At 42.3% G+C, this 24,753-nt stretch overlaps 1 protein-coding gene across 1 annotated transcript in view; it reads left to right on the forward strand.

Moving 5' to 3' along the window:
• Positions 1-24,222, forward strand: part of LOC101346747 (adhesion G protein-coupled receptor E4-like) — a 64,654-nt gene extending 40,432 nt beyond the window's left edge. The window contains exons 5-12 of the mRNA XM_023733082.1: positions 5,955-6,031; positions 6,748-6,883; positions 9,257-9,364; positions 11,525-11,709; positions 13,157-13,324; positions 15,506-15,700; positions 17,377-17,612; positions 24,099-24,222. Of these exons, the coding sequence (XP_023588850.1) occupies positions 5,955-6,031; positions 6,748-6,883; positions 9,257-9,364; positions 11,525-11,709; positions 13,157-13,324; positions 15,506-15,700; positions 17,377-17,612; positions 24,099-24,222 (1,229 nt within the window). The remainder of the gene's footprint in view (positions 1-5,954; positions 6,032-6,747; positions 6,884-9,256; positions 9,365-11,524; positions 11,710-13,156; positions 13,325-15,505; positions 15,701-17,376; positions 17,613-24,098) is intronic.
• Positions 24,223-24,753: the final 531 nt, after the last annotated feature.

The following is a 24,753-nucleotide window of genomic DNA, read 5'->3' on the forward strand; positions in this document are numbered from 1 at the left end:
GAGATTGAAAAGGTAATGAAAAAACTCCCAACAAAAAAAAAGCCCTGGCCCGGATGGTTTTACTGGAGAATTCTATCAAACTTTCAAGGAGTTAACACCACTACTACTAAAGGTACTTCAGAGCATAGAAAAGAATGGAATATTCCTAAACCCATTCTATGAAGCCAGCATAACTCTGATACCAAAACCAGGTAAAGACACCACAAATGAGAAAATGACAGACCAATATCCCTCATGAACATTGATGCAAAAATCATCTTCGACTGTTTTCTAAATAAACATCAATTTGAATTTAAGCACCATTAAGGGAAAACAGACTATTCTGACTAATTAAAAAGACAGATCTTTTAATTACTTCCACAACCTCAAAAATCTTTATTATGTTTGGTATAATAATCTACATAAATTTGTGACTACATCTTACCTACCTATCTGGCCTAGAAAATATCTGGACTTAACTCTTCATGAGAAGAACCCTTATTTAAGTTCGGTTATCTTGCTATATCAAGGCTGCTTTTCTTGCAAGAAGGTCCCTGAGCGGGTTTTCATCAACTTCATTAACACATAAATATGCTGTCTCTTTGCTCAGTGGAAACCCTGGTGGCATAGTGGTTAAGACCTATGGCTGCTAACCAAAATGTCAGCAGTTCAAACCCACCAAGCACTCCTTGGAAACCCTACGGGGCAGTTCTACTCTGTCCTATAGGGTTGCTACGAGTTGGAATTGGCTCGACAGCAACGGGTTTGGTGTTTTTTGTTTACTCAGTGAATCAACTACACTTGACCTATGATCATTTGCTTGCTGCTCCTTCATCCTCTCTTCGTCAGAGAGGACTGGTAGTTGGAAAACATGGCCTTGGTGACAGAAGCAACGCTGGAGAGCACATGATAGAATTTTGCAAGACCAATGACTTCTTCATTGCTAATGCCTTTTTTCACCAACATAAACGGTGTCTATACACATGGACCTCACCAGATGGAATACATAGGAATCAAATCAACTACATCTGGGGAAAGAGATGATGGAAAAGCTCAATATCATCAGTCAGAACAATGCCAGGGGCCAACTGTGGAACAGACCACCAATTGTTCTTATGCAAGGAAAAGCTGAAGTTGAAGAAAATTAGAACAAGTCCACGAGAACCAAAGTACAAGTTTGAGTACATCCCACCTGAATTCAGAAACTATCTCAAGAATAGATTTGGCGCATTGAACACTAATGACCAAAGACCAGATGACTTGTGGAATGACATCAAGGACATCATACAAGAAGAAAGCAAGAGGTCATTAAAAAGACAAGAAAGAAAAGATGAAAATGGATGTCAGAAGAGACTCTGAAACTTGCTCTTGAACATAGAGTAAGTAAAGTGAAAGGAAGAAACGATGAAGTAAAAGTGCTGAACAGAAAATTTGAAAGGGCAGCTCAAGAAGACAAAGTACAGTATTATAATGAAATGTGAAAAGACCTAGAGTTAGAAAACCAAAAGGGAAGAACACATTCAGCATTTCTCAAGCTGAAAGAATTGAAGAGGAAATTCAAGCCTTGAATTGCAGTATGGAAGGGTTCAAAGGGCAAAATATTGAACAACCCAGGATGCATCAAAAGAAGATGGAAACAATACACAGAGTCACTCTACTAAAAAGAATTAATCAATATTCAACCATTTTAGGAGATGGCCTATGATCAAGAACCTGTGGTACTGAAGGAAGAGGTCCAAGCTGAACTGAAGGCATTAGTGAAAAACAAGGCTCCAGGAATTGACAGAATACCAATTGAGATGTTTCAAGAAAGGGATGTAGCACTGGAAGTGCTCACTCATCTATGCCAAGAAATTTGGAAGACAGTTACCAGGCCAACCAACTGGAAGAGATCCATATTTATACCCATTCCAAACAAAGGAGATCCAACAGAACATGGAAATTATCGAACAATATAATTAATATCACACACAAGTAAAATTTTGCTGAAGATCATTCAAAAGCGGTTACAGCAGTGCATCCACAGGGAACTGCCAGAAATTCAAGTCCGATTCAAAAGACAATGTGGAACCAGGGATATCATTGTTATCTTGGCTGAAGGCAGAGAATACCAGAAAGATGTTTAACTGTGTTTTATTTACTATGCAAAGGCATACAACACTGCAATCATTACAAATTATGGATAACACCGAGAAGAATGGAAATTTCAGAACACTTAATTGTGCTCATGAGGAACCTCTACCTAGACCAAGAGGCAGTCGTTCAAACAGAACAAGGGGATACTGCGTGGTTTAAAATCAGGAAAGGTGTGCGTCAGGGTTGTAACCTTTTCACCATACTTATTCAATCTGTATGCTGAGCAAGTAATTCAAGAATGTGGACTATTTGAAGAAGATCAGGGCATCAGGATTGGAGGAAGACTCATTAACAACCTGTAATATGCAGATGACACTACCTCGCTTGCTGGAAGTGAAGAGGACTTGAAGCACTTACTGATGAAGATCAAAGAACACAGCCTTCAGCGTGAATTACACCTCATAATAAAGAAAACAAAAATTCTCACAGCTGTACCAATAAGCAACATCATGATTAACGGAGAAAAGATTGAAGTTGTCAAAGATTTCATTTTACTTGGATCCACAATCTACACCCATGGAAGCAGCAGTCAAGATATCAAATGATGGATTGCATTGGGCAAATCTGCTGCAAAAGTTCTCTCTAAAGTGTTAAAAAGCAAAGATGTCACTTTGAAGACTAAGGTGTGCCTAACCCAAGCCCATGGTATTTTCTATAGCTTCATATGCATGGGAAAGCTGGACAATGAATAAGAAAGACCGAGAAGAATTGATGCCTTTGAATTATGATGTTGGTGAAGAATATTGAATATACATGAACTGCCAGAAGAATGAATAAATCTGTCTTGGAAGAAGTACAGTCATAAGGGTTGTGGGAACCATGGTCTCAGGGAACATCTAGCTCAGCTGGCATAACATAGTTGATAAAGAAAAAGTTCTACATTCTACTTTGGTGAGTAGCGTCTGGGTTCTTAAAAGCCTGTGAGCGGCCACCTACAATACTCCATTGGTCTCACCCCTTCAGGAGCAAGGGAAAATGATGAAAACTAAAGATACAAGGGAAAGATTAGTCCAAAGGACCAACAGACCACAACTACCATGGCCTCCACCAGACTCAGTCCAGTACAACCAGACTTACTGGCCTGACAGAGACTGGAGAAACCCCGAGAGTGTGGCCCCTGGGCACCCCTTTTAGCCCAGTAATGAAGTCACTCCGGACGTTCACCTTTTAGCCAAAGATTAGAGAGACTCATAGGACAAAACAAGACTAAACGGGCACACCAGCCCAGGGGCAAGGATTAGAAGGCAGGAGGGGACAGGAAAGCTGGTAACAGGGAACCCAAGGTTGAAAAGGGACAGTACTGACATATCATGGGGTTGTTAACCAATGTCATAAAACAATATATGTACTAACTGTTTAGTTGAGAAGCTAGTTTGTTCTGTAAACCTTCATCTAAAGTACAATAAAAGAAGTACAGCCAGAATGCTCATTAGAAGCAAGGATGGTGAGACTTCGTCTCACAAACTTTGGACATGTTTTAAGGAGAGACCAGTCCCTGAAGGACATCATTCTTGATAAAATAGAAGGTCAGAGAAAAAGAGAAGTACCCTCAATGAGATGGACTGACACAGTGACTGCAACAATGGGCTCAAGTGTAACAGTGATTGTGAGGATAGTGCAGGACCGGGCAGTGTTTTGTTCTGTTGTACATAGGGTCACAATGAGTCGGAACCGACTTGACAGCACCTATCAACAACAACTTCTCTTTATAAGCCCCACTGCACCTTAGAAGCTAGGATGGCGAGACTTCATCTCACATACTTTGGACATGTTGTCAGGAGGTACCAGTCCCTGGAGAAGGACATCATGCCTGGTAACGTACAGGGTTAGCAAAAGAGAGGAAGACCCTCAACAAGATGGGTCAACACAGTGGCTGCAATGATGGGCTCAAACACAGCAACAGTTGTGAGGATGGCACAGGACCAGGCAGTGTTTTGTTCTGTTGTACATAGGGTCGCTATGAGTCGGAACCACTGGTGGGTTTTAACTGCCTGCCCACCTTTCAGTTAGCAGCTGAGAGCTTAACCACTGTATCACTAGGGCTCATTTGATGACTATGAATGTAGCTAAAATGCTTAGTGCAGAGATAGGCACCTAGAAAGGCTCCATAAACATTAGCTGTTATGTAACACAAATATGTTCTAGAACCGTCTGGGGTCCCTTAAATGAGAGAGTATATATGGAGGCACTTTATGTACAGTGATGTATAGACAACTGCATGTATTATTACTGCTTCTGTATTATTGTCTCAATTAACACCATTTCCTTCCTTAGGGAAGGCTTCCCTGAACCCCTGATGTGTTGGGGTCCTCTGCTATTTACTCCTAAATCACTCCATCCTCTTTCTTAAAAGCATGTTGTCATGGATTGAACTGTGTCCCCCCAAAATATGTGTCACCTTGGCTAGGCCATGATTCCCATATTTCATATTGTGTGGTTGTCCTCCATTTTGTGATGTGATTTTCCTATGTGTTGTAAATTCCAATCTCTGCCTGTGGTTAATGAGGCACGATTAGGTTATCTTAAAGAGGATTAAAGTGAGATGTAACACCCTTACTCGAGTCACAGTTTTCCTGATCCAATCTAAGGGGAGTTTTCCTGGGCTGTGGCCTGCATCAACTTATATCTGACAAGAGATAAAAGGATAGAGAAGCAAGTGGAAAGGAGAGGGACCTCACACCACCAAGAAAGAAAAGTCAGGCACAGAGCTTGTCATTTGGACCTGGGCACCCTGCACTGAGAAGCTCCTAGACCAGGGGAAGACTGATAACAAGCACCTTCCCCCAGGGTCAACAGAGAGAGAAATCCTTCTTCTGGAGCTGGCACCCTGAATTCAGACTTCTAGCCTCCTGAACTGTGAAAGAATAAATTTCTGTTTGTTAAAGCTATCCGATTGTAGTACTTCTGTTATAGCAGCACTAGATAACTAAGACACACACTGTACCTGTGCAATCCTTTAATTACTGTATTTTTATGCAAATAATGCTCCAGTTCTTTTTTTTTGCCAACTGCACCTCCCCTCCACTATGAGGTATTTTCGTAAGCGCACTATGCTACTGTTTTTTACAAGAACATGTAACGACAATTTAACTGTGGACTGCCAGCTCCACAAGGGGACATTCTTTGTCCCTCTTACTAACCTATGTTCACAAGGCCTTGCATCATACCTGGCTTTTAGGAGGCTCTCAATAAATATTGTTGACTGAGGTCTTGAACTGAAGGCCCCATCCTAAATCCCTTTTCAAATTCTACTGTAAGAGACATTTTGGACTCCTTAGAGGGAAATTAAGATCCCTGGGTAGCACAAGTGGTTTTCACTTAACTACTAACCTATAGGTTGGAGGTTCAAACCTACCCAGCAGTGCCATGGAAGAAAGGACTGGTGATCTGCTTCCACTAAGACTAGAGCAAAGAAAACCTTATGGAGCAGTTCTACTCTGTCACATGGGGTTGCCATGAGTTGGAATCAACTTGACAGCAATGAGTTTCTTTCTTTTTTACTTTTAGAGAGGAATTAGGATGGGCTGTCGAAGCACGGAGTCCCTGGGTGGTGCAAACAGTTAACATATTCAGCTTTTCACCAAAAGGTTGGAGGTTCGAATCCACCAAGAGGTGCCTTGGAAGAAAGTCTTGGTGATCTACTTCTGAAGACTCAGCCATTGGAAACACTATGGAATCCATGGGGTCACCATAAATCAGGGTCAACTTCATGGCAACTGGTAGTGGTGGTAGTGGAAGCACCAAGGGAAGACTCAACTCAAGGGTGATTGGAAGAAGGGCTGTGAGCAGTGGCATGTTCTCTCCCATATTCCATTCTAATAGCTATTTTTATTTCTCAGAGGACAACGGTAACAAGACCCAGCCACTGGTGGATGTTTGTATAAGTGAGGACGCAGCCCGGACTTGGATACAGTTGGTCAGTCTCACCATGTCATTCTCCTGTTCTAACACTACCTTGGTCCCTATGACTTTCGGGATAGAGCAGTTTCAATTGCAGGTGAATTTGTCCCTCACCCCAGGGGGCATTTGGTAATGTCTGCAGACATTTTTGGTCGTCACCACTGGGGTGTGTGTGTGTCTGTCTGTGTGTGTGTCTGTCTGTGTGTCTGTGTGTGCGCACACGCACGCACACGCACTACGGAGTCCAGGGATGCTACTCAACATCTTACAATGCACAGGGCAGCACCCCCCACAGCTAAGAATTATCCAGTTCCAAATGTTGAGTGTCCAGATTAAAAACACCTGCAATAGGGTTAAAATGCTTCAGCTGTCATTCAAAGACCTGCATCAAATACCTAAAGCCTCACCCCCACCACCTCCCATCCCCTATCTTTCTCCATAAGGCACTACTTGTAGGTTCCAAAGATTTCAACCTCTAAACCTTCATGGTCTTATAAATCAAATGCAGCTAATGGTAGACCTTTCACAGGGCTGTGAGGGATAAATGACAAGCCACATATCAAGCTAATAGCACAGAACCTGTTGTTGTTAGCAGCCATCTGGTCAGCCCCTGACCCCATGCACAAGATGGGACCTTTGTGATCCATAGCAGTACCTTCTGGGCTCACCCAACCACGGTTACCCATGTTCTCGCTTTAAGTTTCTACCTAATTAGCTTTATTTCTTTTAAAGAAAAATACATGGAGTAATGGGACCAAAAAGGACATTGCACAAAGGGCTACCCAACTAATTCAGGAGGTGGAATTGACCGTATGGAAACAGACATTTGCTTCTCCAGGAAGGCATGAAAATTCTGTGCTTGATATAGGTAAGAAACGCTGAGCAGACTCCTTAAATGGCGCCCATAAAGGGATCTGGTTCCTGGCATAGTCGGGGTCTACGAATGAAGAAATATTTTAGATCCAAGCATTAAAGATTTTCCACATGGACGTTCTACATGAGTAGGGCTCTGTTTTCGAAATATAAACTCAAGGGAACAAACCAGCTGTCTTCCTCTTTCCAACTTCCCTTGGTATGGTGGAAAGTACTCAGGAACGTACCCACCATGCTTCCGTGGTTGGATCAGAAAGATCCCTTAGACTCAGTTACGTATGGTACTAGGACAATCTAAACCTAGTGTAGATATCTGGACCCTACTTAGACTCCCCTTTCCTCCACTGGGGTCCCTGGGGTTCTTTCATTCCAGTAAACCTGAGTGAGGACCTTCCTCATCCACCCAAGTTGTTCTAAAAATTTTAAACCTCAAAAAGGAAGTAGAGGGAGAGCTCTAATTCCCCCTTGTTTTCAGAAATCTCCTTAGCCTGGTATCTGTTAGGCATTTCAAAGAACCAACTTCTGGATTTTTTTTTTTTTTTAAATCCTTAATCAGCTTTCTTTTTACATTGATTTCTGCTCTTTATTATTTCCTTTCTTCTACTTTCTTCAGGTTTAATTTGCTTTTTGTTTTCTAGCTTCTTGACTTGGTACATTAGAGCACTGATTTCAAAATATTTCTTCTTCTATAACGTGCATTTAGAGATATAAATTTAGCTATAAATTAGAGCTATACATTTTCCTCTGAGCACTGCTTTGGCTAGATTCTGCAAATTTTCTTATGTTGGGCTTTCATTATCATTCAGTTGAAATGTTTAAAATTTTTATTTGTGGTTTATCTTTTGTCTCACTGGTTATTTGTTGTTGTTGCTGGGTGCCATTGAGTCAATTCTGACTTACAGTGACCCCATGTGACAGAGTAGAACTGCCCCATGAGTTTTCATGGCTGTAATCTTTATGGAAGCAGATTGCCAGGTCTTTCTCCCACAGAGCTGCTGAGTGGGTTTGAACCACCAACCTTTTGGTTTGCAGCTGAGCACTTAACCTTTTTGCCACCAGGGCTCTTTATGGGTTATTTAGAAGTGTGTTATTTAATTTCCAACATTTAGGGAGGTTCTAGTTTTCTGGTTATCTTTTTTGTTAATGATTTCTTATTTAATTCCATTGTGGTCTGAGAACATACTCTAAAATTTCAATGCTTTTGAATTTATTAAGGCTTGTTTTATGGTCTGTGTTGATGAATGTTCCACGTGAACTTAGTTTCTGTATTAGGATACAGGATCTGGTGGTATATCAAAGACTGAAATAACTATGACTTACACTGAGAGAGAGTTATTTCTTTAACAGTTTGAAGATAAGGAGTCAAGGGCTGATGTGGCAGTTTCATGGCAGCTCCAAGCCTTGCCATCCTCGGTGTTCAACTTCCATCTGTAATCCAAGATAGCAGTTCTCATTCCACATCCTCTTAGCAGCCAGTGGGAAGGTGAAAGACAAGTAGAAGGCATGTCCATTCACTTTAGCACACACCACTTCTGATCACCCCTCCTTTGGCCTGCAAATAGTTATATGGCTCCACCTAGCTGCAAAGGAGCCTGGGAAATGACTTGTGCTCAGCTTAAATCTGAGAGGTCTGTTTCCAAAGAAGGAGCCCTTGTGGCACAGTGGTTAAGAGCTTGGCTACTAACCAAAAGGTCAGTTGTTCGAATCTGCCAGCCACTCCTTGGAAGCCCTATAGGGCATTTTTACTCTGTCCTATAGGGTCGCTATGAGTCCCAAAGAAAGAAGGGGTGAGTGGATTGGGGACAGTGAATAGCCTCTGCTATAGCCCCTAGACTATATTTTTCTTGCTTCTCCAGAGACAAACTCTGTGTACCAAAAACTTTTATGATCTTTTGTCAGATCTTCTGTTTATATGGTCAAGAGCGTTTACTCAAGGGATCTTTCCCAAATACAGAGAGTCTACTCCCAGTTGACTAATCCTTGGAAAACCTTTAAATGGTTGCTTAAAAAAATTAAGTTCTCCTCTCAGAGGGCACACCAATGTACATTCTTAATTTTTTTCCCCCTTTAAGTCTCCTGTAGTAAAGGTTTAGCTTGTCCACTCTAGTGCCAGCTCTGGGAAGCATGACCATCTCCTGTCTTCTTGGCTTGTGTGGCCAGTGTGTGTTGCTTAGGCCATTTTGGCGGCTTCATACTCAGCAGCCAGAGATGTAAGTTGGAGGAGGAGAGTGCCATCTGGTCTACCTTGACTTTGGAGAATGCAGGAGATGAAATCACCAATAGTGTATCTTCCAAAGTAAAGAGTTCTTCAACAAGTCTTAGGCATGAGAAGCAAGCAAAGCAGGACTCACTTTCTTTATGTTTACAGTCTATGAAACCAAGAGGTGCTGTGAGACAAGCAAGAAAACAATTTTGGAAGCTGGAAACAACACAATGGATATTGACTGTACCCATGCTTTCAAAGAAACCACGAGAGGTACTGTGTTTAAGATGTATTCTCTTGACCTCAAATTCTAGGCACCGTGTCTCAGTTCCAGGTGACTGGGACAAGGGGTGGGGGGCTGTCTTAATTATCTAGTGCTGCTATAACTGAAATAATAATTCTGTTTTTCATTCCAGAAATGCAAACAATTTTTAACTGATCTTCTACAGCATTAGAAGCTTTTCCAGGCTGTTATGGTTTTTACATAATAATGACTGCTATCATTTCTTGATATCTTTTTTTTAAATTTCCTCCAGATTCAGATATTTACTTATGATATTTAAAAAGAACTCTTATCCAAACATTGTGATCTTTTTCTCCTGAGTGTTTATTCTAAAACTTTTCTATATGTTCTGTATCTTTTTTGAAAAAAAAAATCTTTTATTGTGGTAAAAATATATACATAACAAAACATACGCCACGACAACAATTTCTGCATGTATAATTCAGTGACACTGGCTACATCCTCCAAGTTGTGCACTCATTCTATCTTTCTCCAAATCATTCCACCAACATTAACAGCAGCTCACTGCCCCCTAAGTAAAAACTCCCCCTGCCCCCCAACCTACCACACCAGTTGTGCTCCTCTGAAGGCAAAAAACTCTGACTTTGATGTTTAAGAATTAATAGATATTGTTGTTGTCAGGTGCCCGTGGAGTCGGTTCCCACTCATATGTACAACAGAATGAAACTGCCCAGTCCCACGCTATCCTCACAATCGTTGTTACAACGCCTGGTAACCACTAATAATCTATTTCTATATATTTGCTTATTTCATATGTGGGATTTTACAGTACTTATCTCTTTGTGATGGACTTATTTCCCTCAGCATGATGTTTTCAAGGTTCATCCAGGTTGCGGCATGCATCAGGACTTCATTTCTTTTTATGGCTGAGTCTTTTAAGAATTGTTTTATCTTCACTCGGTTTTCCTGTATCCTACAGGTTTATACGCTTTTTCTATAAAGAGCCAGATTGTAAAATATTCTTGGATTTTCAAGCTGTACAGTCTTCAGACAGAAAGGGACGGGAAGTGGGGGTCATAGAGACAGAGGGATAGAGGAGCATTAAAGGGCCACACAGCCGGAGATGAGAGACAGGAAGTGGGGGTCATAGAGACAGGGATAGAGTGACAGGAAGTCAGACGAAGAGATGGGCAGCCGATTAAAGCGGGGGCTGGGAGAGGGAGGGAGATAGACTGAGAGAAAGAACAAATTAAATGGAATAGGCTATCCTGCATACTTTCCTACTCAGATCCTCAGTGTGAACTGAGAGGGAAGACGGGAATGTGTGGTTTCCTTATTCCATCTGAAGTCCACCTGCTCCTCTGAAGGCAAAAAACTCTGATTTTGATGTTTAAGAATTAATATTTTCACAGCACACTGATTTACATGTTCTGCATAGATACCTCGTATAATGTGCAGTGCATCATATAGCACACAAAACCACATGCTGCGTATTACACGGGCAATTCAAGGGGTTTCCAAAGGCAATTTAGAGTCTACATTAGGTTTGCCTCTTTGTTACTTGAAGCAGGTCCTGCCCGGTTCAGCTTTTCCTCAATAAAGACACACCGAGGTGAGGAGGGAGGAAGAGCGCTCATTGCAAGGGCGCAGGCAAGGAGCAAAGAGGTGTATACCTCAAATCAAGCTCCCGGAACAAAGGGAGGCGTAAGCTTTTATAGCGTCCTTCACAAGAACATCATGGACTACATAAATTATCATGGCACACAGGCGCACTAAGAAAATTGCTTTTTTTCCCCCTTAGTATATACAGAAAATGGCGGATAATTCTCACCCGGGGCAGAGATCTTAATATTGAGTTAGGTCTTAATGAGGCTTAGATTACTTTGGGACACTTTTGAGGCTAGTAAACTGGGTTTGACTAGTTTAAGGCAGGAACTGAGCAATATGCAGCATTCAGGGTTGCAGAGGAAGGGGCAGGTTCTGTTTGATAATGGCTGAGTAGGTGCTAATTGAGCCACCCAGCAGCACTATCTATCACCCAAGGTCTTGATGATAATGGACAGGAGGAGCAGGTTTTGCTCAATAATGACTGAGCAGCTGCTGACTGTGCTCACTATCATTACGACCCTTAGGTAAGACACTCCCCAAACTGAAACCCCTTTAAAATTATTCCTCTTCTATGGTCACAGATCAAAGGGCTGTTGCACTGATCACCTATCGAGCTCTTGGAGATATTCTCAATGGAACCTTTTTTAATGACAGAAAACGATTGCAGGAAGTGCAACTGAACTCTCATGTCGTAAGTGGCACCATTGGTTTGAAGAAAAAAATTTACCTGTCCAAACCTGTCTTCCTGACCTTTAAACATACTCAGGTGAGCAAAACCAAGGACTGGTTCTATCCCAGAAAACAAGTACAAGTTGCCATTGAGTCATTTCTGAGTCATGGCAACCCCATATGTGTCAGAGTAGAACTGTGCTCCATAGGGTTGTCAATGCCTGATTTTGAGGAAGTAGATCATCAGACTTTTTTTCCCATTTGCCTCTGGGTAGACTTGAACCTCCAACCTTTCAGTTAGCAGCTTAGCATGTTAAGTGTTTGCACCACCCAGGGAGTCCATCCAAGGTGCCTTAAAGGGATGCGGGTGTATTCTCAGGGTTCTGATAGGGAACTGAATCCAACTCTGATGGTTCAAAGTTAAGAGAACTGACAAGGGATGTTGAGGCACCCAGAGACTGCCACGGGGGCGGGGGGGGGGTCATGATCACATTTAAGCCTAAAAAGGCAATGGAGGAACTAGAATTACTGAGCCCAGTGAAAGCTGGAGGGATGGAGGAGGGATTGTCCAAGTGGAGATGGAAATGGTAGTTGCCATCGAGTCACCTCCTACTCATGGTGACCTTACGTATAATAGAGCAAAATGTTGCCGGGTCCTGCACCACCGTCATGATCATTAGTATGTTTGAATTCATTGTTGTGGCCACTGTGTCAATTCATCTCACTGAGGGTTTCCCTCACTTTTGTTGGCACTCTACCAAACACTACGTCCTTTTTCAGTGATTGATCTTTCCTGATGATGCATCCAAAGTAATTGAGTCGAAGTCTCCGAAAATATTTTGTGATCCACAGAGTTTTCATTGGCTAAGGGAAATCGTCAATGAGAAGCATTGACACAATATCCACAAAAAAAGGGCTCAAACATTGCAAAGATCATTAAGATGGCACAGGACCAAGCAATGTTTTATTCTGTTTTTCATGGGGTTGCCTCAATGGCAACTAACAACAACAATTTTCAGAAGTAGATTGGCAGATGTTTCTTCCCAGTATGTCTTAATCTGGAAGCTCCACTGAAACCTGTCTACCATGGATAACCCTGCTGGCCTTTGAAGTGCAGATGGAATAGCTTCCAGCATCATAGCAACACACAAGCCACCACTGTATGAAAAAAATGACAGAGGAGGGGTGGAGAGATGCAAATAGCCTGGAAGGAAATACCTGACCTCTCTCATCTCTTGTTCAGTGATCTCCCATCACAGTTTCTCATTGGTAGAACCCACTGGAATCCAGCCAGCCAACAAGGAGCCTGAGTGAAGCAGTTCATAAGGGTCAATCCCCAGGGCACTGAGATGAGCAGAGAAGGGCAGAAATAAAGAATAATAAACCCCACAGCACAGGTGGTGTTGTGAAACTCTTACCCACAAGTACTCAAGATAGTGGGATTTTCCTAATCCAGGATCCAACCCAGTGCATCTGTGATTAACCTATAAAGTTCAAATAATAAAACCAGAAAGAGACTCACTCCTATACTATTCTTTTTCCAGGCTGTTGGTACAGAAACAAAACATCTCTGTGTCTACTGGGAAGCATCAAAGGAGGGGGGCAGCTGGTCGACAGAGGGCTGCTCTCATATGGGCAGCAACAATTCTCACACCACATGCCAGTGCTTCCATCTGTCTAGCTTTGCTGTCCTCGTGGGTCTTACACCCAAGGTACCAGGATTCATGGTCCTCCCCTGTGAACCTGACTGTGTCCAGTGAACTGTGAAGTCTTCTTCTCCATAGCTTAGAAAAAGACTCTAAGATAAGGACTCAAGTACAAGTAGCTTGCTTGGAAGGTGATTCCAGGAAACACCAGTGGGGGCTAAGCAAGTGAAACAGGAAAAAGATAGAGACCAATACAGACAGCATTATCAAGCAGTCACCTCTGTGGGCAACTGGAGCTCTGGGAGTCAGTGTAGAACACATACTTCAGAGTTATGCTAACTGAGGAGTGAGAGAGTTGGGGTATTGATACACCATCTCTTTTCAGTCATTTGTTGAGAACTGCATCTAGGGGGGCGCTAATCTCTGCCATTTTCATGAGCATGGGTAGAGTGAGCCCAAGCTAACAGAGAAAGCACCTCCAGTATTGGGAAGTTGTGTTGACAAGCCCTACCATGGCCAGGTTCAAGGGGTTCTGGAATCAAAAGTACCTACCACTCTGTAAGAGAGAATCACAGCTAAACCTCCCTGATCAGAGCAGAAGGAAGGTAACTGGCTGTCACTAATGACAAAGAATAGTCCTTGAACTTCCCAAGCCCCAATCAGGTCAAGGAAAACTCAGGTTTCAAGAAATTTACTTAACTTCTTCCTCTATTTCTTGTTAGCACCCATTTACTGGGTATTTACTATATGACAACCATCGTGTTGAATGCTTTATATGCATGGCCTCATTTTATTCATTCAACAAGTCTTTATGGAGTGCCTGCTATATTCCAGGCACTGTTGTAGGCATCGAGAGTACAGCAGGGAATAAGACAGATAAAAATACAAGCCTACATGGAGATTACATTTGAGCGCCGTTCAGTTCAATAGGACCACCACCCACATGTGGCTATTGAGCATTTGAAATGCAGCCAGTGGCACTGAAGAACAGAAGTCCTAATTTTATCTAATTTAAATTGATTTAAATTAAAAGACTGAAGCAGTGTAAAATACTTATCCATTAAACACAACTTTGTTGATTTGGTAGAACCATATTCCATTTTCACCAATGCAATTACAGTGTCTGAATTGAGATGTGCTGTAAGTTTATATATGTATGGGGTTTTGAAGGCTTAATATAACAAAAGAGAAATATAAAATATCTCATTAATAATTGTTTTGCACTGATTACACATTGAATTGATAATATTTTTTATTGTGGTGAAAACATACACGCCAAAACATTGGCCAAGTCAACCATTTCTACATATAAAATTCAGTGACTCTGATTAGTTTCTTCATGTTGTACAGCCATTATCACTATTCTTTTCCAAATTTATTCCACTACTATCAACAGAAACTCAATGCCTCCTAAACAAAAACTCCCCCTCCCCTAATAATCTGTGGTGTCTTTATATTTCCCCGTTTCATATAAGTGAGGTCATACAATATTTGTCCTTTCGTGACCGACTTATTTCACTCAACATAATGTTTTCAAGGTTCATCCATGTTGTGGCATGCATCAGGACTTCACTTCTCTTTATGCCTCAGTAATATTCCATTGTATGGATGGACCAGGTTGGGTTCATCCATTCATCTGCTGATGGGACATTTCCATTGTGTCTACCTTTTGGCTGGTGTGAACAGTGCTGCCGTGAACATCAGTGTGCAGGTTTTGACCTGATAATATTTTGAACATATTAGGTCAAATAAAATATAGCATGACATTAATTTTACCTGTTGCTTTGTAGTTAATGGGGTTACTTAAGAATGTAATCTACATATGCGGTTGACGTGATGTCTCTATCGGACAGCTCCGTTCTCGCGGTGTCAGTTTCTCAACAGCCTCATGTTGTTGTCGTTAGGCGCCATCAAGTCGATTTCCAGTCATAGCGACCCCATGTGACAGAGCAGAACTGCCCCCATAGGATTTCTAGACTGTAATCTTTACCAAAGCAGATCACCAGGTCTTTCTCTTGCTGAGAAGAAGGATGAGTTTAACCAACCAGCCTTCATGATTAACAGCCAAGCGCTTAACCGTTGCACCAGCATTATTGCCTTCGTTTTGAAGATGGGAAAACCAGGTCTCAGAGAGGTTAAATAACTGGCTTGAGAGAACTTTAAGCTGGGAACCCCATCTGACGTGCCATCAGAGCCGCAACTGCTGAGTTGAGAAATGTAATGGATTCCTCCTTTCATGGTTCACAGGCAGATCTGGTGCTGACTGTGATCACCTACGTGGGGCTGAGCCTCTCTTTGCTGTGCCTCCTCCTGGCAGCCGTCACCTTCCTCCTGTGCCAGCCCATCCAGAACACCAGCACCTCACTCCACCTGCAGCTCTCGCTCTGCCTGTTCCTGGCCCACCTGCTCTTCCTCGTGGGGATTAATCAAACTAAGCCTAAGGTAGGTTTTTCAGCCAAATAACTTCCTTATCATAATCAAATCTCACCAACTTGTTATGAGAAAAGATATGGGGAGAGAGGCAAGAATCAGCAGTGAGGGTGTAGGAGGAAAAGCAGGGGTTCCCATTTCACCTCTGTTTAACTTTGAACAAGACCCACACTTTCTGAGAGGCCATTTAGCGAAGTGACTGAGAGTCAGACTGATGGTATTAGATAGGGTAACATGAGCTGCTATAACAAATAAACTCCAAAATGTCAGTGGCTTAGCACAATAAAATCAAACCAGTTGCCATCAGGTTGATTCTGACATACGGCAGCCCCATTGCTCCATAGGATTGTGCTCCATAGGATTTTCAACAGCTGTGATCTTACGGAAGTACATCACCAAGACTTTCTTCTGAGGCACCTATGGGTGGATTTGGACCACTAACCTTTTGGTTAGTAGCCAAGAGCTCAATCATTTGCCTATCAGGGACTCCCCTTAGCACAATGGTAGTTAATTCTTCACTAGAAGTGGGGGAAGGGGGCAACAGTTTTGCAGGGTGTCTATCCTCCACCTTCAGGCTAATAGAAGCTCTTCCATATTCCATATATAGCTTCCCAGGGTCCTTTCCATTTGGGCCAAGTGGAAGGGGAAAAAAGCATGGCAGAGTCCCATGAGGATGGTTTATATGGGCTTCCTTCTCATATTCTATTGGCTAGAACTCAGTCACATGGTCACACCTAAATGCAAGGGAGGCTGGGAAATATAGTCCCTGGCTGGGCAGCTACTTCCTAGTGACAACCCTATAGTCTGGAATGGAGGGTTGTTGTTTTTGTTGTTGTAAGCTGCTGTCCAGTTGGCCCCCAACCATGGCAACCCCATGCACAACAGAACAAACACTTCCCAGTCCTGAGCCATTCCTGTAATCAGTTGCTAATTGGACCATTTTGATCCATAGGGTTTTCATTGGCTGATTTTTGAAAATCAATAGCCAGGCCTTTATTCCTAGGCCGTCTTAGTCTGGAAGCTCTGCTGAAACCTGCTCAGCTTCATAGCAACATGCAAGCCTCCACTGATAGATGGTGATGGCTGTGCATTAGGTGCATTGACCGCGAATCGAACCCAAGTCTCCCGCATAGAAGGCAAGAATTCTACCACTGACCCACCAATACCCTCTCCGGAGTAAGGGTAGGCTTGAATTTTATTTATGGAGTGTGGCTTTGCCACAGTTACCTGCGTTTGAATCTCAACTCTTCACCTTAAAAAATAATGGTTGCCATAGACTACATTCTGATTCACAGTGACCCACTGTGTGTCAGAGTCGAGCTCTTCATCTTACTTGTTACATAACCTTGTTCCAGATTATTCCTTCACCCTTAATGGAAGCTCAGTGTCCCCTAAGCCTTGAGTCCTCCTGTCTCCCTCCCTCCCTCCCACCTGCCCCTGGAAACCACTAACAAGCGTTGGTCTCTCTACCTTTGGGATGAATGCTAAGAATACCCACTGCCATCGAGTCGATTCCAACTCACAGTGACCCTATGGGACAGGGTAGGACTGCCCCATAGGGTTTCCAAGGCTGTGGTCTTTATGGAAGCAGACTGCCACATTTTTCTCCTGGATTGAATCACCTACCTTTCAGTTAACAGCTGAGCACTTAGTATCTGATCCACACTCTCAACTCTCCCCTCCTCCAGGCGCTGTGCTCCGTCATCGCTGGGGCACTGCACTACCTCTACCTGGCCTCCTTCACGTGGATGTTCCTGGAAGGCCTGCATCTCTTCCTCACCGTCAGGAACCTCAAGGTGGCCAACTACACCAGTGCAGGCAGATTCAAGAAGAGGTTCATGTACCCTTTTGGCTATGGGATCCCAGCTGTGATTGTGGCTGTGTCAGCAGGCGCTGGACACAAAAATTACGGAACAAATACTCAGTAAGTATGATGTGTGTTTATGGTGGGAATGTGTCCATAGAAAGAAACCAAAACCAAACTGGTTGCCGTCAAGTCTTTGTGACTCTTGGTGACCGCATGTGCTACAGAGTAGAACTGCTCCATAGGATTTTCTTGGCTGTAATCTTTACAGAAGCAGATTGCTAGGCCTTTCTTCTGCAGCACTGCTGGGTAGGTTTGAATCACACACTTTTTGGTTAGTAACCAAGCACTTAACTATTATATGATCTGAAATAAAAAAATTTTTAATCCATTTTCCAATTATTGATTATATTTCAAACCAGTCCTTCCTTAAGCCTGAATTCAGCGTTCTCTTAGAAATCCCTAGAGCAGTGGTACTCAGCACATTTGGAGTTGGATCCCTTTGATAATTCAGTGAAAGCAAGAGCCTCTTTCTCCAGACAAATGTAAACACATAAACAAATACAAAACCCAAACCAAATGCCATTGAGGTGATTCTGACTCATGACAACCTCCTGTGTTATAGAGTAGAACTGAGCACCACAAGCTTTTCTTGGCTGTAATCTTTACAGAAAGGATCTGTGGTGGCACATCCATTAAGGACTTGGATGCTAATTGACAGGTTGGTGGTTCAAACCCATCCAATGGCTCTGCAGGAGACAGACCTAGTGATCTTCTCCCATAAAGATTACAGCCTAGAAAACACTATGGAGCAGTTCTACTCCTTCATATGTGGTCGCTATGAGTTGGAATTAACTCCACAGTACCCAGCAGCAACAACAACAATCTTTACGGAAGCAAATAGCCAGGCCTTTCTTCCATGGCACAGCGAAGCCGGTTCAAACAGCCAATCTTTAGATTAGTAGCCAAATATATGTATGTACAAAATTTTGAACACAATTCTAGGCAATTCGGAGACAGGTAAAGCAAATCTATGTCACAACATTAAGAACCTGTGAGGTACATGGTCTGTATGATTGTGAAAGAGTAGGGTGAATAAATTGCGGTTGACCTCATAAATGTAAACAATAACAGTAATAGTAAAAACTACAGAAAACTTCCAGTGCACCAGGGACAGTGCTTCACGTATGCAGTATCTCATCTCATGCTCCCATGATCTTACAAAATTGGCACAGGATTCAGTCCCTTTAATAAACTTCCCCAAGGTCGAAGCTAAAAAAAAGAGGAAGTTGGCATTCCCAAAGTAGTGCTCTTAATAGCCAGGTCTTACTGCCTCTCTGAAGAAGTTCCTCCACCACTGCCAGTTTGTGATACTGTGGTGGCTCGCGTGTTGCTGGAAGCTATGCTGCTGGTATTTCAAATACCAGCAGGGTCATCCATGGCAGACTGGTTTAGCAGAGCTTCCAGACTAAGGACAGACCAGGAAGAAAGGTCTGGCAATCTACCTCTAAAAATTAGCCAATGAAAACCCTATGGATCACAACAGAACAGTGTTTGATATAGTGCTGAAATATGAGCCTCCTAGGCTGGAAGACATTCAAAATACACAGTAGCTGCAACAATGGACTCAAACATACCACCGATCATGCACGTCATGGGGTTGGCAACCAGTGTCACAAAACAATATGTATATTGTTTAATGAGAAGCTAGTTTGCTCTGTAGAACTTCATCTAAAGTACCATAAAAAAATTTAAAAAATCCCAGTGATCATGAAGACAGCACAGAACCGAGCGACGTTTTCTTCTGCTGTACATGGGGTTGCCATGAATTAGAGCCCTGGTGGCGCAGTGGTTAAGTGTTCGGCTGCTAACCAAAAGGTCAGCAGTTCGAATCCACCAGTCACTCCTTGGAAACCCTAGGGGGCAGTTCTACTCATCGTATAGGTTGCTATGAGTTGGAATCAACTCAAAGGTAACACTCTCTCTCTCTCTCTGTCTCACTGATGACATCTAACAACAACAAGAAAGAAGTTTGAAAAGCTTTGTATATAAGTTAGTTGAAGAAGTTAATATTTTGGCAGCAGAGTTTGGGTTATGAAGTAGGTGTGCATGTGCTAAAACGACATGTATGGTGCTGCCCTTGAAGCCAAAAGAGTTGCCCTGTCTTGAGATTGAACCCTGTGTACCAGAACGATTTGGCAGATATAATAGTAGGGTAGATCAGGAATTGGCAAACTTTTTCTGAGAAGGGCCAGATGGTAGGTGTTTTCAGCTTTGCAGGACATGTAGTCTCTGTTGCAAGTACTCAACTCAGCCAGTGTAGTGTGAAAGCAGCCACAGACAATATGTGAGTGCATGGGTGTGGTCGTGTGCCAATAAAACTTTATTTACAAAAACTAGCAATGTCCTGGATTTGGCCTACGGGTCATAGTTTGCAAACCCTGGAATAGAACATACACCTGAGAGCTTCTCTGCCCTCTGAGGGTTGAGGATTGTTTAACTGTTACTTTTACCAGATTCATACTGTCAGGTCCACTTTCAGAATAAGTTATGCTACTTTTGCCAACATAAGCCATACGAAGTGTTTGGGAAACACAGTACTTGGCACATAGTATATGCTTAATTAGTGTTGATTGTTTATATGGCTGTACTTAAATTGTTGTTATTGCTATTTGTCTCATTATAAGAATCATCTTTATAATAACTACTTTTACTTTTAATGTAAAGAATATATTGTCGTTGTTAGGTGCCATAGAGTCGGTTCTGACTCATAGCAACCCTGTGTACAACAGAACAAAACACTGAATATACATATATAATATATAAATATAAAATGTAAATACAACATTTTTAAAATGGAGTGGGGGGAGTGTCTGACTTCCTCTAACTTCACAAGGGGAAAAGAGAACCAAGATCAACAGCCCAAGTCTGATTCCCATGAGGCAGGGGTCAGACATGCTTTCTCTCTCTGCCATCTTTACCAATTCTTACACCAACCGTCCCTCCCACGGCACTCTCTCCTTCTCTGTTGGATTTGATTATTCTTTGCAATAGCTACAAAGAGCTCACAGACTACACTCATGATTATGGGATTTATTAGGGAAATAACATTTATAATTCAGGCTCAGGGCAGTTCTTCCATCAGGACAGCCTCTCCCCAGTATGCTCCCAGGCACACCTCTCCCTGGCCCTAGGACTCTCCTCAAAGGCACTCAGCACTTTATCCTACTGCCAGATCTCTGCTGCAGGGTCTGTCCTGCTGGTCTCCGCTTCCTTGGTGGTGGTAGGCTCCTCCTCTCTGCTCTGGAATTGGCTCTTTTTCAAGGCAAAACTGACCAATCCCCTTGGTAAGCCACAATTACCCTATCACACAGTCCTGCCCAGTCACCTGGGTGGGAAGTGCAAGACCATGGCTAGACAGGCCACACATAAAAGTAATTAATCCACTGCAAACATACTATATATATGTACATAAAACAAAACCTTTGACATTACAACCTTTTTTACATGTAAATTCAGTGACATTAATTATGTTCATCACCACTATCCATTTCCAAAAATTTCCATCATCCTTAAGACAAGCTCAGGGTATTCTAAGCAATGACTCTGTCTCCCACCCACCCTCTCTCCCCTGGTAACCACTAGTAAAATTTGGTCTCTATGTTGCTGTTGCTGTTAGATGCCATCCAGGCTGTTCCAATTTATAGCGACCCAATGTACAACAGAACGAAACATGGCCCAGTCCTGTGCCATCCTCACAATTGTTGTTATGCTTGAGCCCGTGGTTGTAGCCACTGTGTCGCTCCATCTCGTTGAGGGTCTTTCTCTTTTTCGCTGACCCTCTACTTTACCAAGCATGATGTCCTTCTCCAGAGACCAGTCCCTCTTGATAACGTGTCCAAAGCATGTGAGATGAAGTCTCACCATTCTTGCTTCTAATGACCAGTCTGGCTGTACTTCTTTCAAGACAGATTTGTTTGTTCTTCTGGCAGTCCATGATATATTCAATGTTCTTCATCAACACCATAATTCAAAGGCATCAATTCTTCTTCAGTCCTTCTTATTCATTGTCCAGCTTTCACAAGCATATGAGGCGATTGAAAACACCATGGCTTGGATTCTCAGGCACACCTTAGTCCTTAAAGTGACATCTTTGCTTTTTAACACTTTAAAGAGGTCTTCTGCAGGAGATTTGCCCAGTGCAATGTGTCATTTGATTTCTTGACTGCTGCTTCCATGGACATTGATTATGAATCCAAGTAAAATGAAATTCTTCACAACATCAATATTTTTTCCATTTGTCATGATGTTGCTTATTGGTCCAGTTGTGAGGATTTTTGTTTTATGTTGAGATGTAATCCGTACTTAAGGCTGTGGTCTTTGATCTTCATCAGTAAGTGCTTCAAGTCCTCTTCACTTTCAGCAAGCAAGGTTGTGTCATCTGCATATTGCATGTTGTTAATGAGTCTTCCTCCAATCCCAATGCCACATTCTTCTTCATATAGTTCAGCTTCTTGGATTATTTGCTCAACATACAGATTGAATAAGTATGGTGAAAGGATGTAACACTGATGCACACCTTTAACTTTAGTCATGCAGTATCCCCTTGTTCTATTCCAATGACTGCCTCTTGGTCTAAGTACAGGTTCTACATGACCACAAGTAAGTGCTCCGGAATTCCCATTCTTCACAATGTTATCCATCATTTCTTATGATACAAACAGTCAAATGCCTTTGCATAGTTAATAAAACACAGGTAAACATCTTTCCAGTATTCTCTGCTTTCAGCCAGGATCCATCTAACATCAGCAATGATATCCTTGTTCCATGTCCTCTCCTGAATCCAACTTGAATTTCTGGCAGTTCCCTGATGATGCACTGCTGCAAATGTTTTTGAATGATCTTCAGCAAAATTTTACTTGTGTGTGATATTAATGAAGTTGTTTGATAACTTCCCCATTTTGTTGGATCACCTTTCTTTTGAATGAGTACATATATGGATCTCTTCCAGTTGGTAGGCCAGGTAGCTGTCTTCCAAATTTCTTGGGGTAGACTAGTGAGTGCTTCCAGCGCTACATCAGTTTGTTGAAACATCTCAGTTGGTATTCCTTCAATTCCTGCAGCCTTGTTTTTCACCAAATGCCTTAAGTGTAGCTTGGACCTCTTCCTTCAGTAGTGTTGTTTCTTTATCATATGCTATGTCCTGAGATGATTGAATGTCCACCAATTCTTTTTGGTACAGTGACTCTCTATATTCCTTCCATCTTCTTTTGATGTTTCCTGCGTCATTTAATATTTTGTAGAATCCTTTAGTATTGCAACTTGAGGCTTGAGCTTTTTCTTCAGGTCTTTTCCCTTGAGACATGCCGGAATATTCTTTCCTTCTGGTTTTTTATCTCCAGGTCTTTGCACATTTCATTATAATACTTCACTTTATCTTCTCAAGTCACCCTTTGAAATCTTTTGTTCAGCTCTTTTACTTCATCGTTTCTTCCTTTCACTTTAGCTACCGTACGTTCAAGAGCAAGTGTCAGAGTTTCTTCTGACATCTATTTTGGTCTTCTGTTTGTTTCCTATCTTTTTGATGACCTCTTGCTTTCTTCATCTATGATGTCCTTAATGTCATTCCACAACTCATCTGGTCTTCAGTTATTAGTGTTCCGTGCGTCAAATCTGTTCTTGAGATGGTCTCTATATTCAGGTCGAATATACTCAAGATTGTACTTTGGCTCTCGTGGACTTGTTCTAATTTTCTTCAGCTTCAACTTGAACTTGCCTATGAAAACACTATATCTTTATATTATATATATATATATATGGTGGTCAAGTCCAGATAGTAATGATATCTAATGGTTGTAAGTGCTTACTGTGTGTTAGGCACTATTTGAAGGGCTTGATGTCTATTGCTTTCACATGCATAAGAGGCGCTTGAAAAGACCATGGCTTGGGTCAGGTGCACCTTAGTCATTGAAGTGGCATCTTTGCTTTTGAAATGTGGTTTTTGCAAAGAATATTGAATGTATCATGGACTGACAAAAGAATGAGCAAATCTGTCTTGAAAGAAGTACAGCCAGAATGCTTCTTAGAAGCAAGAATGGCAAGACTTCATCTCATGTACTTTGGACATGTTATCAGGAGGGACTAGTCCCTGGAGAAGGACATCATGCTGGCAAAAGGAGAGGGCCAGCGAAAAAGAGGAAGACCCTCAACAAAATGAATTGACACAGTGGCTGCAACAATGGGTTCAAACAAAACAACAATTGTGAGGATGACACAGGACTGGCAACATTTCTTTCTGTTGTACGTTATGAGGTCGCTGTGAGTCCGAGCCAACTTGACAGCACCTAATAACAATGTCTGTTGGCTCATTCAGTTCTCATCTCAACAGGGCACATTAGTATTATCACCAGCAGCAGGTCAACTTATTCAGCTGCAGCACCAAAGTTTGGGTAATTCGCCTAACTAGTGGGTGGGAGGGATGTTGGGATCTGAACCCAGACTGTTTAACGTACAAGGCTACATGAAATTGACTTGATGACAACTGGTAACTGGTCTCCTTCTCCCAAGGAATAGGCGGCTAATGCTTTTCCTTCTCTCTCTCAACAGTTGCTGGCTGAAGCTTGATAAAGGCTTTATCTGGAGCTTCACGGGGCCAGTCGCCGTCATTATCTTGGTAGGTACCCAGGGACAGGTATATTGGTGTGCTAGTGCTGGAGCCCTGATAGTGTAGTAGTTAAGAGATCGGCTTCTAACCAAAAGGTTGGCAGTTCAAATCCAACAGCTGCTACTTGGAAACCCTATGGGGCAGTTCTACTCATCCTGTAGGGTTGTTATGAGTCAGAATCTGCTCGATGGCGATGAAATTTTTTTATTCAGCTCTAGGTTAAGGAGCCCTGGAAGCAACAATGGTTAAGCACTCCAGCTGCTAACTGAAAGATCGGTGGTTTGAGTCCACTCAGTGGCTTCTCAGGAGAAAGACCTGGCAATCTGCTCCCATAAAGATCACAGTCTAGGAAACCCTATGGGGCGGTTCTACTCTGTCACGTGGGATGGCTATGAGTCAGAATCAACAACAACAACAACAGCAGAGCTGGGTTGCTCAGGCATAGAGAATGTTGTATTTTATTTGTTAAAGTGGAAATGAGATGAAGATAAGGAAATTTAGCCTAATGTGATCCATCCCTCGCCTTTGAAACATTGTCTTTGCTAGGCTTTCCCTAGCAAGAGTTCAGTTCTGACCACGCTATGTTTAAGATGCCTA

Source organism: Trichechus manatus, unplaced genomic scaffold (genome assembly GCF_000243295.1).
Source record: "Trichechus manatus latirostris isolate Lorelei unplaced genomic scaffold, TriManLat1.0 scaffold00057, whole genome shotgun sequence".
Lineage (NCBI taxonomy): Eukaryota > Metazoa > Chordata > Mammalia > Sirenia > Trichechidae > Trichechus > Trichechus manatus.